Genomic DNA, 12152 nt, shown 5'->3' on the forward strand with positions numbered 1-12152 from the left:
TTCAAAGTAACCAGCAGCAGTGATGTGTATTTGTTGCATCTAAATTTCCAGTGTCTATCAATGACAAAAGCTGTATTTTAAACTCAGGAACCATTTTTTTATTTAAGTAGAACGTTTTTCAATAATGGGACCATTTACGTTAAAATATGAAAATAAAATAGAAATTACACTAATGTATCCTTTCTTCATAGGTCTTGTTACTCAGTTTTATTGTTGATAAAAACACATAGCAAGACACCTGTAGCACTAAAAGTTCTATTTATAAATAAACCTGACCTATATCATTAACAGAAGGAGACAGTGAATACATACATCATCTGATAATTTTGACTGGATTATAATTTAATAGGAATTAAAATGACGTTTGTATAAGAAACAATTGCACTGTAAAACATTTGAAAAATTAAAAAAGTACAGAAAACAAAAACCTCACAATTATACATTTTGTACATTACTATATGAACATAGAGGTTAATCATATATAACCTGTTCAGAAGAAATGGTATTTTGTGTTTATAAATTACAAAAAAATTGAGACCTTCTACATAGTGGTTCATTCAGTTCTTAAAACATTTTTGCTGATTTGAATAAATTCAGTAGTAACAATTTTTTTATTTTACAGAATTCTGACAATTTGTTCAGAAGACGCAACAAAGTTAAAGCAAAATAACACTTCACAGGTGTTTAGTGCAAATTTCAGTGTTGATTTTACATGAAGTGTCAGTGTTCAACTTGTAGACTTTTTAGAAGTGTTTCCAAGCAAGTACTGTACATACTGAGTGCAGTTTTTAGTATACTAGATACCCTACACTTGGAAAGACTCTGCTTTGAATCTTTAGGTTACAACCATCCTTAATCAATTCAAACTGTGCTATAAATATGCCTAATGTTGTTTTGGTAGGTCAGTTCATTTTGTCATGCACAATAGCACCTTAAATCATTAAACGTTCCTTGATCATGACTACTGTTTTTTCTCTACCTTTGTGGTTGGCCTGCTCCCACCAACCCCCTGCATCTCCTTCCTGGTACCCCCACCCCCCTTCTAAAACTGCATCCAAAATTCTGGTGTTTGATTTCAAGCAGTTTAGACTTATAATTACAAGAACAACTCTATTGCACACTTCAAAACCCAGATGAGATATAAATGTACATTAAGTAGTGCTACTTTATGGGACTAATTAAACACACACATATTATGGGCCCAATCCCCCCCTTCAGATAACCACAGACCTCTCATTGAAGTCCATAGGAGTTGTGTGCAGGTACCAGAGAGCTCACTTGTTCCTCTGTGTATAAAAATTTTAAATACTTAATATGTTAGAAGCAAGGAGAGAGTTTTTAAAGGTTCTAGTTTAAATATGAAAGAGTGGAACACTGATTGCGCAAGAGCCACAAGAGCAAACCTATTTCCAGCTGCACCTCTATTGAATCTAATGTCTGTGTTTGTGCTATTTTAAGTGTGCTGCTGAACCTTTGTTTCCTACATAGGATGCAGTCTATTCAATAACAACTTTTGCTGACTAGCTTTTTTCAGTTCTTAGAACAAGGATGATAGTACAAGGCTCATTGTTTTCTGCTCTATTTACAGTTTGCTCCCCTCCTCATGCGATGTATAGCAATGTGGCTAAAGAAAAGTAATAATATGAAGTTATCAGATACATTATGCTGTAGTAATGCAATTTTTCCTCTCTCATTGAAATTGCCTCCTCTTAAAATGCTCTTATGGCTCAAAAGAAAACATATATTTTTAAACAGAGGGGGATTTGCAACAATATGCAAAGTTCATTGAAAACACAGGAATTTTTTTAAGGAAGATGACGCTTGCTTTTTGTTGGTGTAGTTACTATGTGTAAAAAGCCATTTAAAAAAAAAAAAAGCATAACTTCCTGGGTAGAAAATTTAAGGATGCTAACATTTTTTATTACATTTTAAAGACTAATTTAAAAAAAATTCAGCTGCAACAACTGATTCCTCCGACTCCCCATGTAAGTAAATTTTTTACTCAATTTTACAGCTGGGTTGTCTGAAGTCACTCAGGGAACAACCTTAGCAAGAATTAGCATTCCAAACCCGTTTTATTCTCTGTTCAGGAAACTGAATTTTAAATAAGTTTAAGTTACTACCGTGTCATGAGGATCCCAGAGCCTTGGTTTTCTGATTTTTAGGCCACAGTCCTGCAAACATTTACACATGAATAACTTTACACCTGTCAACAGTCCCTTTAAACTCAAGGAGACTCATTAGGTATGTAAAGCAACTCATGGACCCAGTTATTTGTAGGAATAGGGTCTTAGATTGCAAGTGCTCTGAGCACATGGATGGACTTTGCCTCTGAGTGAACGGGGGAAACACTTTTTGTATCCCTGCTCCATCACTTTTTGTTTGGTTGCCATATGAATGTTAACTAGAATGATAGGCAAATTATTTACTTTTTTTGAGGAGGGAGGTACAGCAATTGTGTTGAGTCCCCAGCATGAAAGACAATAGTGCCTCAGTAATTGGATGCTACCATCACTTGCTATCACTTCATTCACAGGTGGGAAGAAGTCTCCCAAAATGCCTTGGATGGGGAGAGGTTTTCAAATTGCAAATAAACTGCATCAAACAAAGTTCAAAAGCGACCACTGGGGCTAAGAGGAGGGAACAGGCATTTTACATTCATTTTTTATATCAGAGTGGCCAGAACCTTTTCTTTGTCTGCATGGAGAAGAGAGATCCAAAACCTCAGACTCAAATGCTCACAAAATTTGAAAGAGCTTTTGATCTGAAGTTCTGTCCCCTCTTTTTATACCGGGCAAAACCAAAATCTCACATTTGAGTAGCGCTGAATTTTGAGAAATTGGATCTGAACTGTATGCCTGGGCCCACTCTCTACCTAGTTTTTCAAAGCAAAGGGATCTATGATGTGAGCACACACTATAGTACCTAGAGCAAAATGGTGATCAGTTCAGTTTTAAATCCTTCACGGAATGCATTTAAATTTTGTTCAGTTTCTTTTGTCCTGTGTAAAAAGCTGAATCAATAAAAAGGAGAAAACAACTAAGAAACAAAAGTAAAGAGCAAAAAGGTTAGTTTACTTAATGATCTGTGGACAGTCACTCCAGGCTTTTGCTTTCCTCTTGGCTAGGGCCAGCCAGGCTGGTTCTGTTGACACAGGGTTAGCATCAGGAGTAGAGAATCTCTTGGTAACCTCTTTTGCTAATGGAGTTGATGGAACAGAATCTGAAATCTCCACTGTTTATTGATTTGGGAGAGAAAAAAATAAAACAGATGAAACATGCTACACTGTAGAATAATAGAGAACTATGAACTTTACTGTGAATGTGTTCACAAAATGTACAGATACTGTATCTTTAAAACTTTATCTTTAAGGTGCCACCGGACTCCTTGTTGGTTTTTTAAAACTATAGTTCAGTCTTCCTTTTTTTAACTTTCTATATATGTTGAAAACCAAATTAATTTGGCTCAGATTTATAGATGAAGAAAATTGGTCATTTAATATTGGACTAACCCACACACTTGAACGTGGTTTTACGCTGAAAAGTGACTCAGCGAACATGGAATGGTAGGACGCTATTTTTTATAGTCTCAATGGTTTTCAGAGCAAATTTGCTCTGATTATAAGTAAAAATGCTGTTTTTAATTTTGTTGTCAATCCTGGAACCTCCCCACCCTGACAAGCTAGATTTTTTCCTCCTTACGTATAATCAATAACCAAGTTTCTCCAGGCACAGTTCTGCTCTCTTACACATATGCAACCCACTGTCTCCAAATTGTGCCCTCTGAGACACCTGGGCAAATCAAGGTCAATACATTTACACAGAAAAATGTAACTAAGTAGAAACTGCAGAGCTATCAATTCTGATGTTACTGTTTAAGTAGGAGTAGAATCTAGCTCCCCTTCCCATAGCTACTTGTCTGCAAGCTTGACAAGTACCAAAACCATTTATCACTAAAACAAACTGATATCTCTGATTATATACAAGTGGCGTATCTGTTGAATAAGAAATTGTCTTTTACAGAGTCACTTTTCAGAGCAGAACCGCATAAAGTATAATGCAGGGATCAGATGACAGCATTATTAAATACTATACTGATGGATGCTATAGAAAAACCCTTAAATAGACTTTTTGCAAGTTTATTATTCTGTAATACAGGGACAATCTCTGCTTTACCCCCAATTATTTTATGACTAGAAATTTTAGAATAAATTTCCTTGATCAAAGCCTGTTAAATTCAATGGGCTGGGAGTATGTGTAATTCCATGGGCAAGTTAATGATAGAAAGGTAAGGGAGCAGTCAGTTGAGTCAAAAAAAAATCTACAGAATCATAATTTCAATTACGTCACCCTCTGCAGTGTGGCAGAGAGGACTCGTTGCCTGCTCCATTTCCCAGTATTCTGGGTGGTGGAAATGTTTATAATCCAGCATCACTGGAAATGGGTATCAACCAAAAGCCCTGTCTCCCATGAATACAAGGGTATCAGACATGACAAACCTAGAACAATTATGTAAATATGTTTGAGAAAATGTTTAAAAATCAACTTTTTTAAAAAAAATTATACTTTAATGGAGGTATGTCAGATATGCAGCCCTCACAAAATTAAATTGTGGCTTCAACTGACAGTGTTGTATTATCAGTTAATGCTGAGAATACCTGATTAATTTTTTTCATGTTTACAGATTACTAAAAGTGGAAGGAGTGCTTCAAGTTGATTTGTTGTCATTGGCGATAAAGAAACATTTCAGTATTGATTATCAGGCCAAAAGACTTGTAATGAGGCACTGGTTAAGACATCAGCATCAAGCCAGAAATCACTGGAATTCATCTGAAAACTGCATGCACGTAGTTACATAACATGCATTACATTACGTAATTAGAATCAAAGTAATTTATTACAAAAGACTTGATCATTTTTAGGTATCAATGGGGAGGTGAAGAGTACCAACTAGTAGCTGAAGAACACCACTTTGGAGAATACCACTGAAGAGGACCTGGTTAAAACACAACATTCAGTGGCACCTTACCTGCTATAAGAAGAGCACCCACTAAACTGAATTTGGCAAGGCTGGAGCGGAGGTACATCGACCATCAGAAAAAAGTTGAAGATGCTGGGACAAGTGCTGGGTGTGGACAAGACTTGCCTTGTACTTATATTGAGAAGACCACCACCTTCTGCCCTAAACTGAAAGCATGGAGGCCTCCATGAAGCACAGTTTCAACATAAGACACTGTATGAAGCAGTCGCTCTTTGTGAGAATGTTGCATAGAAAGTTAAGTTGGTGCATTGACCCAAAGGATACGCATGCATACACCACTGCTTATCCCATCGAGGACTGCACCGAAAATGTATCTAATGTGTTGTATCAAGAAAAAAACAATACAAACAAATACTGATTTTACTACTGCAAAGTGTGTGACTCAGCTGGAGTTCATAAATTGCCTCAGGCTCTAATGGATGGAAAGTGGTAGAGATGGTCAATGCAGAGGCGAAGTACAGAGAAATATATGCTTTAAATGAAAGTGAAGAGGAACATATGCTTAGCAGAAAGGCTTATAAAGCAGTTATTGAACTGTGGGATAGGGACATAGTTTTTAGCAATCCTATCCGCAGAAATGAATCACTGCGTATGTCCTTAAAAGCTACAAAAGGTGTGGTGTGAGAAGTGAAATCACTGATGTCAACAATAGTATGAAGACTCCAGGTGCAGCTACTAAAATTTTTTTTTAAACAAAAGCATTTTGTCCTGCAGTACATAGGAGTTTCAAGGATCCATAGCTGACGCCAAACCTGAAAAAATACCACATGACCTGTACTTCATTTTTAAGTGGTGCATTGATGGTTGCACTGACTTGAGCACTAGCAAGCATGAAGGTAAGCAAGTGGAGCACAAAGCTGCCATTTTATCGCAAAGCCTCATGGATGAGTGCTTGAGTGAAAGGCAGGTTTCCAATATGCACACAACAACGTTGTGGTATGTGCATAATCTACCACTACAATTGGCTGTTGCTTTAACAATTCATTCCAGAACCAATAGTAAATTCCTCAAGCAGCTTAGGCACAGCATTGGCTCCTCCATTGATTACAACAAACTACTCCGAGTTCTTCCACATCAATCCTGGTACCATGGAGAATTGCTTGAAGAATTTCATTGTTGCATGGCATAATGAAGCTGCTACCTCTTTCCGTTCAGTGCAGTTTCTTCCTAGTTCCTGTGAGGAGGCTGATACTAAAATTATCTTGAATGCCGTCAGTGGCACAGAGGTACTACTAAACTCTGGATTTTTGCACAAGACACAGATGTTTTAGTGCTCTCTGTGAAATGCTACCCAAGATTTCTGCAAGGTTGTTTTTGTGGCTGGGGCTAGGGAACAATTGCTGTATGTCCCTCAGAAATGTGTTCCTATCCCTTGGACCATTAAAAGCTGCCACACTGTGAAATTTCCATGCCCTTTCAGGATGTGACAATACTGGAAGTTTGGCTGAAAAGACCAAATTATCTTATTCAAAGGCACTAAAGATGTTCATATGCCGAGTTTACCATTTGAAGGCCAGCATTACCGCACATGCACAGCTACATAGCTGAATGTTTTCCAAAAGCGGATGGAGAAAAAGGAGAAAAACTGCCACTGACAAGAGTCAAGAGGGAAAATTCCATGCAGTAGAATGGCTCTAGGACATCCAGAAACTACCCTTCCCAACGGGACATAAATGAGTCTTGGAGAATGGACTGATCATGCCAGTTATGTGTGAAATACTATGTGGTCCCCGAACAATCCTTCTACTAACTAAATGCTTGTGTCAAAGACCAGATGCTCACCATCCTGCAGATGTTTGGCCAGAAGTCTGCCTTGTACAGAGATGTGAGTGTGTTGTGCAGATGAGGATCAGTGTCACGTGTCTAGCAGTGAAGCCCTAGACTGAGATGACACTGATTAACAAATGGTTTCATTCTTACATGTCAAGGCTAACTTCATTAGGATCAGTGAAAGATCAGTATCTCTCTTTATGTAAGCAATGAATCACTGTTAAAGTATCATTTAAAAACAAACATTGATTTTTAAACATTTTCGTGTGTGTGTGTATGTATATACATATATTTGTAATTTAATTGTTCTAGGTTTGGTACCACTGTGTTTGCAGGAGAAAGAACTTTTGACATATACCCAACTCCAACCCATTTCTAACAACATTGTATTATTAAAATTTCCACCAACCGGAGGAGCTGGGATGTAGCATGTCGTCTCTCTCTCTTCACCCCGCTGCGAAGTATGACACTATTGGAATTATGATTCTGTAGATTTTTTTTTTACAAACCAGATGGCCCCTCCCTTACCTTTCTGTTGCTAACTTGCCCACAAAATGAGATTTTACTACATTATGCTCCCACACTAAAAGATAACTCTATAACCCCTGTCTTTATTTTCATGGCTCAGGTATAGTGCAAGCAGCCCTATCCTGTTCAACCCTGACCTAAAGGAACCACCTCTAGATTAGCACCGCTGGAATAAGTATCAGATGTGGAGGCACTTTGTGTGGACAGCTATCCCCTATCTATGGGCCTGAGTCTGCCCAACTTTTGTAACAGATTTTAAAAAAGAATCTGTAACTGGTGGGGCAGGGTGTGGGGGAAAACCCCCAAAACTTTAAAAAGCAGCCTGTTTCCCACAGAATTTTAGAGAAACACTGATTAGTTTAAAAACTATCTGACCCATTTTTTTGGCAGTAGGAATTCTATAAGCCTGCACAACAGCTGGTAGCAGAGAATTTGGAAAGATGGTTGCTTCTCTATGTAGAGTGTTTGAAATATCACTTTCCAAACAGCCCCTGTTGTAGCTGCTTTCAGTGCAAGGCTGAAGTATCTTGGTTTTCAAATATTTTTCAGTTCTTTAAAGATATCTTTAACATGCATAATGTCATAAGGGACGGTAGATTTGCCAAGTTCCAGTGTAGGCCTTTATATTAAATGACTGCATGGTCATAACCTTCATCAAACACATCTATATTCATAATAAGCAGATATGATGCCTGTTATATTTGTTCTTCCAATATCGCTATTTGATCTCAGAGGTAAATAGTGACCAAGATGAAATCTAGTTCAATACATGCTTGAGGCACAATGAATTTTGATCAAAACAAGAGGTGTCAGCACAGGCATTGTTACATATTTCTGAAGACATTCAGACCCTGTTTGAAAATCTCTACATTATGAATTGCAAAAGTAATTTTTCCTGTGAAACTCAGTTTTTAGGGCGGTGAGGCTGAGTTAAGAGGGCCAGAAAAATTATAACTAGCTTCCAATGATCTAATTAGGAAAAAGTCTAGCATATAGTTGGTGGGCAGTTCAGAGGTAAATGTGTTTCACTGAATTCTTCTGCTATCAAGATATAGTCATTGGTATATATTGGCTGAGTGGTTAATAATGTTACAGTATTCATTATTATTGATCTGTGAGGCATTAGACAACACTAACTGGATTACTTCATCACTTTTCAGCCAACTATAAACCATAACCCTTAGCACCTAGTAGTACAGAATATACAGATTCAGACCGACTTCTACTGAGAATACATAAATCAGATACTACGTAACGTTTAGCAACATTCTCTCAGCACATTTGTCTCCAAAGAGTAAGTCATAGGAAGGCTATGTCAGGAGTTCTAACCAAAGAGCATTAGCAATACTTCATACTAATCCTTATTTTATTATGAATATTATAGTACCTTAAATTTTAAACATCTATTATTTGTAGTAGTACTAGTAAAAATGTTTTTCATGTATATGTGAATAAGGAATCCCATTTCAATTTAGCTTTAATTTATATCTGTGTATTATAGAATACTGTGATCAACAGCAAAACATACATGGGTCCTGTATCAGTTGGTAAAATAAATCCTGGTCCCTGCACTGTTGCCCTGATCAGCACAGCACAATTGTTTGTATCAGCTAATTTGGTCTCTTCATTGCATAGACAGGATTTAACAGTGAAACACGCAAGGAACAAGTATGCTGTGTGGAGAAATATTTGAAAAGCCCTATTGATTATAGCCCTAACATAGCTGGAGAAGCACATTATTAAAATACAGATGTCTAAGACACCCATCACACCCTTTTCCACTTCACACTATTCTGTAAATTTAGAAAGTGCTTTCCCTGTAATGTTTTGCCAGTTACTTCAAGAGAAGTAGGGGTTAGGGGTGCAGGAGGGAGGTGCAGGGGGTAAGAATGAAGGGAGTACAGGGGCTGGGGTGAGGGGGCACACAGTGAAGGGGTTAGGGCTAAGGAGGGAGTGCAGGGATTAGGGGTGAAGGTGGCACAGTGTAGGGGTTAGGGCACAGAAGGGGGGCAGATCTTGGGAGTGAAGGGGATGTAAGGATTAGGGGTGCAAAAGGGGGAGCAGGCAGTAAGGGCAAAGGGGGCACACTGCAGGGGTTAAGGAGTGTGGGGAGCCCATGGGGGGGCACCACACCCACAGGGGCCAGGGACACCAAGTTCACCCAGAGTGCCATTTTTCCTAAGGCCAGCCCTGTGTCTGGATCTGGCAAAGTTCATAACTAAACAAAACCTTGGAATATTATGGCCTCTTTGCTTTATGGACATACATACAGTACCAGTCTCATCTAGGGTTGCCAGCTTTATTTACGGAAAACAAAATGCTCTGCCCCATCCCTGAGGCCCTGCCCGTGCTCACTCCATCCCGCCTCCCTCCATCACTTGCTCTCCCTCACCCTTGCTCACGCACTCATTTTCACCAGGCTGGGGCAAGGGGTGGAAGGGTAGGAAGGCTCCGGTTGGGGGTGCGGGCTCCGGGGTGGCACTGGGGATTTGGGCTGCAGGAGGGGGCTTTGGGTCTTAGCTAAGAGAGCCTGCCTTAGCCCCGCTGCAGATGGCTGGCAACCCTAGTCTCAGCCCTATAAACCAAATCTTGAAACAGAAGTGCTAATCTGGAAGCATCTGTCAAAATTACATTGTGAATTCCACACTTATAGTCTCTCATGGGCCTTCCAGTGGTCATTTTAAAAGTAGAAAAAGGATCTTACTTAATTGCCAGCCCATCAGACTTAACCAGGGATCTGACAGACAAGCTGGGTTCCTCCTTGCTGAAATAATAAAGATGCTGCAGCTGGAACTTAGTTTACAATTCTGATGATGATGTGTAAACCAAAAAAGAATCTAGTTCCCTCCTGAGAGCTCTACAATGTTACCACTAAAAGAAAGTGAGCACTATTGAAAACCTAAATCTATCACTGTACCTGTCACAGAAGTAGGAAGGGTATTGGACTTTTTGAACTGCTCTCTGCGTTCTAGTCTTGACATAGCCATCTCAATTTTCTTCTCATCTTCCTGAAGTGTAGGTTTTTGTAGTACACTTGCTTTGCTGATATTGCTGCCTTTATCATCTGACGGATTGCTTACAGCAGCCTAGGATGGAAAAGGAAAAGTGTTTGTTAGATCAGAACCAATCCATTATGTATTGTCTACTCCAGTCGTTCTCAACCAAGGGCCCGGGGCCCCCTAGGGGGCCTCAAGCAGGTTTCACAGGAGCCACCAAACAGGACCAGTGTTAGACTCGCTGGGGCCCAGAGCAGAAAGCCGAAGCCCTATCATGCGGGGCTGAAGCCAAAGCCTGAGCAACTGAGCTTCAAGGGGGCCCCTGTGGTGTGGGGCCCTAGGTAATTTCCCTGCTTCATACCCCGCTTGCTACCTCCTAATGCCAGCCCTGGGTTTTATATGCAGAAAACCAGTTGTTGTGGCACAGGCAGGCCGTGGAGTTTTTATAGCATGGGGGGGGTTGGGGGGGGGTGAGCCTCAGAAAGAAAAATGTTGAGAACCCCTGGTCTATTATATACAAATAAGAGATCTCATACTTGATGCTATCCCAAATACGATGCCTTACCCTCCTAACATATATTTGCTTGAGCTCTGAAGAACCGTGCTACGTACACTCCTCTTTCTGGTGCACAGCCTAGAGAAGTTTTAGTACCAAACACTACCCTCAGAAGCAGATGCAGGGCTCTCACTGGCTTTCCTGGGGAGTGGTCATATAGATCAGCAGTTCTCAACCAGGTATCCGAGGCCCCTGGGGCGGGGCTATGAGCAGGTTTCAGGGGGTCCACCACGCAGGGCCAACATTAGACACACTGGGGCCCGGGACAGAAAGCCAAAGCACCCCCACCCAGGGCTGAAGCCGAAGCCTGAGCAACTTAGCTTGGCAGCGCTCCCTATGGCATGCGGCCCTAGACAACTGCCCTGCTTGCTACCCCCTAATGCCAGCCTTGGCTTTTATATGAAGAAAAACAGTTGACGCACAGGTGGATGGTGGAGTTCTTATAGCATGTTGGGGTGGGGGGGAACCTTAGAAAGAAAAACGAGAACCCCTGATATAGATGATGGCCTGTAGTGACAGCACCCCCAAATGAACAATGATGCTTTTATGTGCACATCTTTCATACGTAACTGATGATAAAAACATGCAAAATGTTAGTGAAATTCATGAAGGGCTGGAGATCAGATTGAAATTCAATAACAGTGTACAGCATTTTGTACTGAAAATTGGTTTGCAACGTTCTTCATTTGTGCAAAGTTAAACCCCAGACTTACCACCTGATTTTACTGACTGACACTTTAGCTTTTTATAAAATTTCACAAACTGAACAGGAATTCAAATACAACTAAATCAAGAGATCAGTGTTTTTTTTAAAAAAAGTTTTCGGAAGCTTCTTTGTTTATTATTTTACATTATCTTTAGCGAGCTTCTCAGCCTGCTTTGCCTCTCTGGCTTGTCTCCTCTCCTCTCTGGTAGCTTGCTGCTCACGAAATCCCTTTTGCTTTTGTAGTGCTAATGTAATCCACAGCGGTTGTGCAGATTCAACTTTTTCCATCAATTTGGAACCATCTAAAGAATGCCTGCTCTGGAGAACTGGCTTTTCTGTAAGAAAAAGGAAAGGACAAGAAGATTGGTTGAGTGCAATACAAAAGGTGTTCATTTTTCCTTAGTCCCTTACATTAAAAAAATAAAATACGGCAATATAGACAGTAAACATTGTTTAAACATATTGAACTCAGTGTCAGTCACAGCCTTTCAAGCATTTATCACATTCTGAAGCAGATTTTGTTACTCATCAAGAAGAGACATTACAGTAGTCCAGC

At 39.8% G+C, this 12152-nt stretch overlaps 2 protein-coding genes across 9 annotated transcripts in view; one reads left to right on the plus strand and one right to left on the minus strand.

The window, feature by feature from the left end:
- Positions 1-8935, plus strand: part of AASDH (aminoadipate-semialdehyde dehydrogenase) — a 61861-nt gene extending 52926 nt beyond the window's left edge. The window contains exon 16 of one of the 2 annotated variants that reach the window (XM_075127898.1): positions 4922-8935. In XM_075127898.1, the coding sequence (XP_074983999.1) occupies positions 4922-4953 (32 nt within the window). In that variant the 3' untranslated portion in view covers positions 4954-8935. The other variant, XM_075127899.1, reaches the window with a different exon arrangement.
- The window catches only part of CRACD (capping protein inhibiting regulator of actin dynamics), a 221009-nt gene continuing 209032 nt past the window's right edge, over positions 176-12152 (minus strand). For all 7 annotated transcript variants that reach the window (XM_075127893.1, XM_048848211.2, XM_048848210.2 and 4 more), the window contains 3 exons: positions 11741-11931; positions 10256-10424; positions 176-3234 (listed from right to left, as the gene is read on the minus strand). In XM_075127893.1, the coding sequence (XP_074983994.1) occupies positions 3074-3234; positions 10256-10424; positions 11741-11931 (521 nt within the window). In that variant the 3' untranslated portion in view covers positions 176-3073. The remainder of the gene's footprint in view (positions 3235-10255; positions 10425-11740; positions 11932-12152) is intronic.

The sequence above is a fragment of the Caretta caretta genome, chromosome 4, assembly GCF_965140235.1.
Source record: "Caretta caretta isolate rCarCar2 chromosome 4, rCarCar1.hap1, whole genome shotgun sequence".
Taxonomy (NCBI): domain Eukaryota; kingdom Metazoa; phylum Chordata; order Testudines; family Cheloniidae; genus Caretta; species Caretta caretta.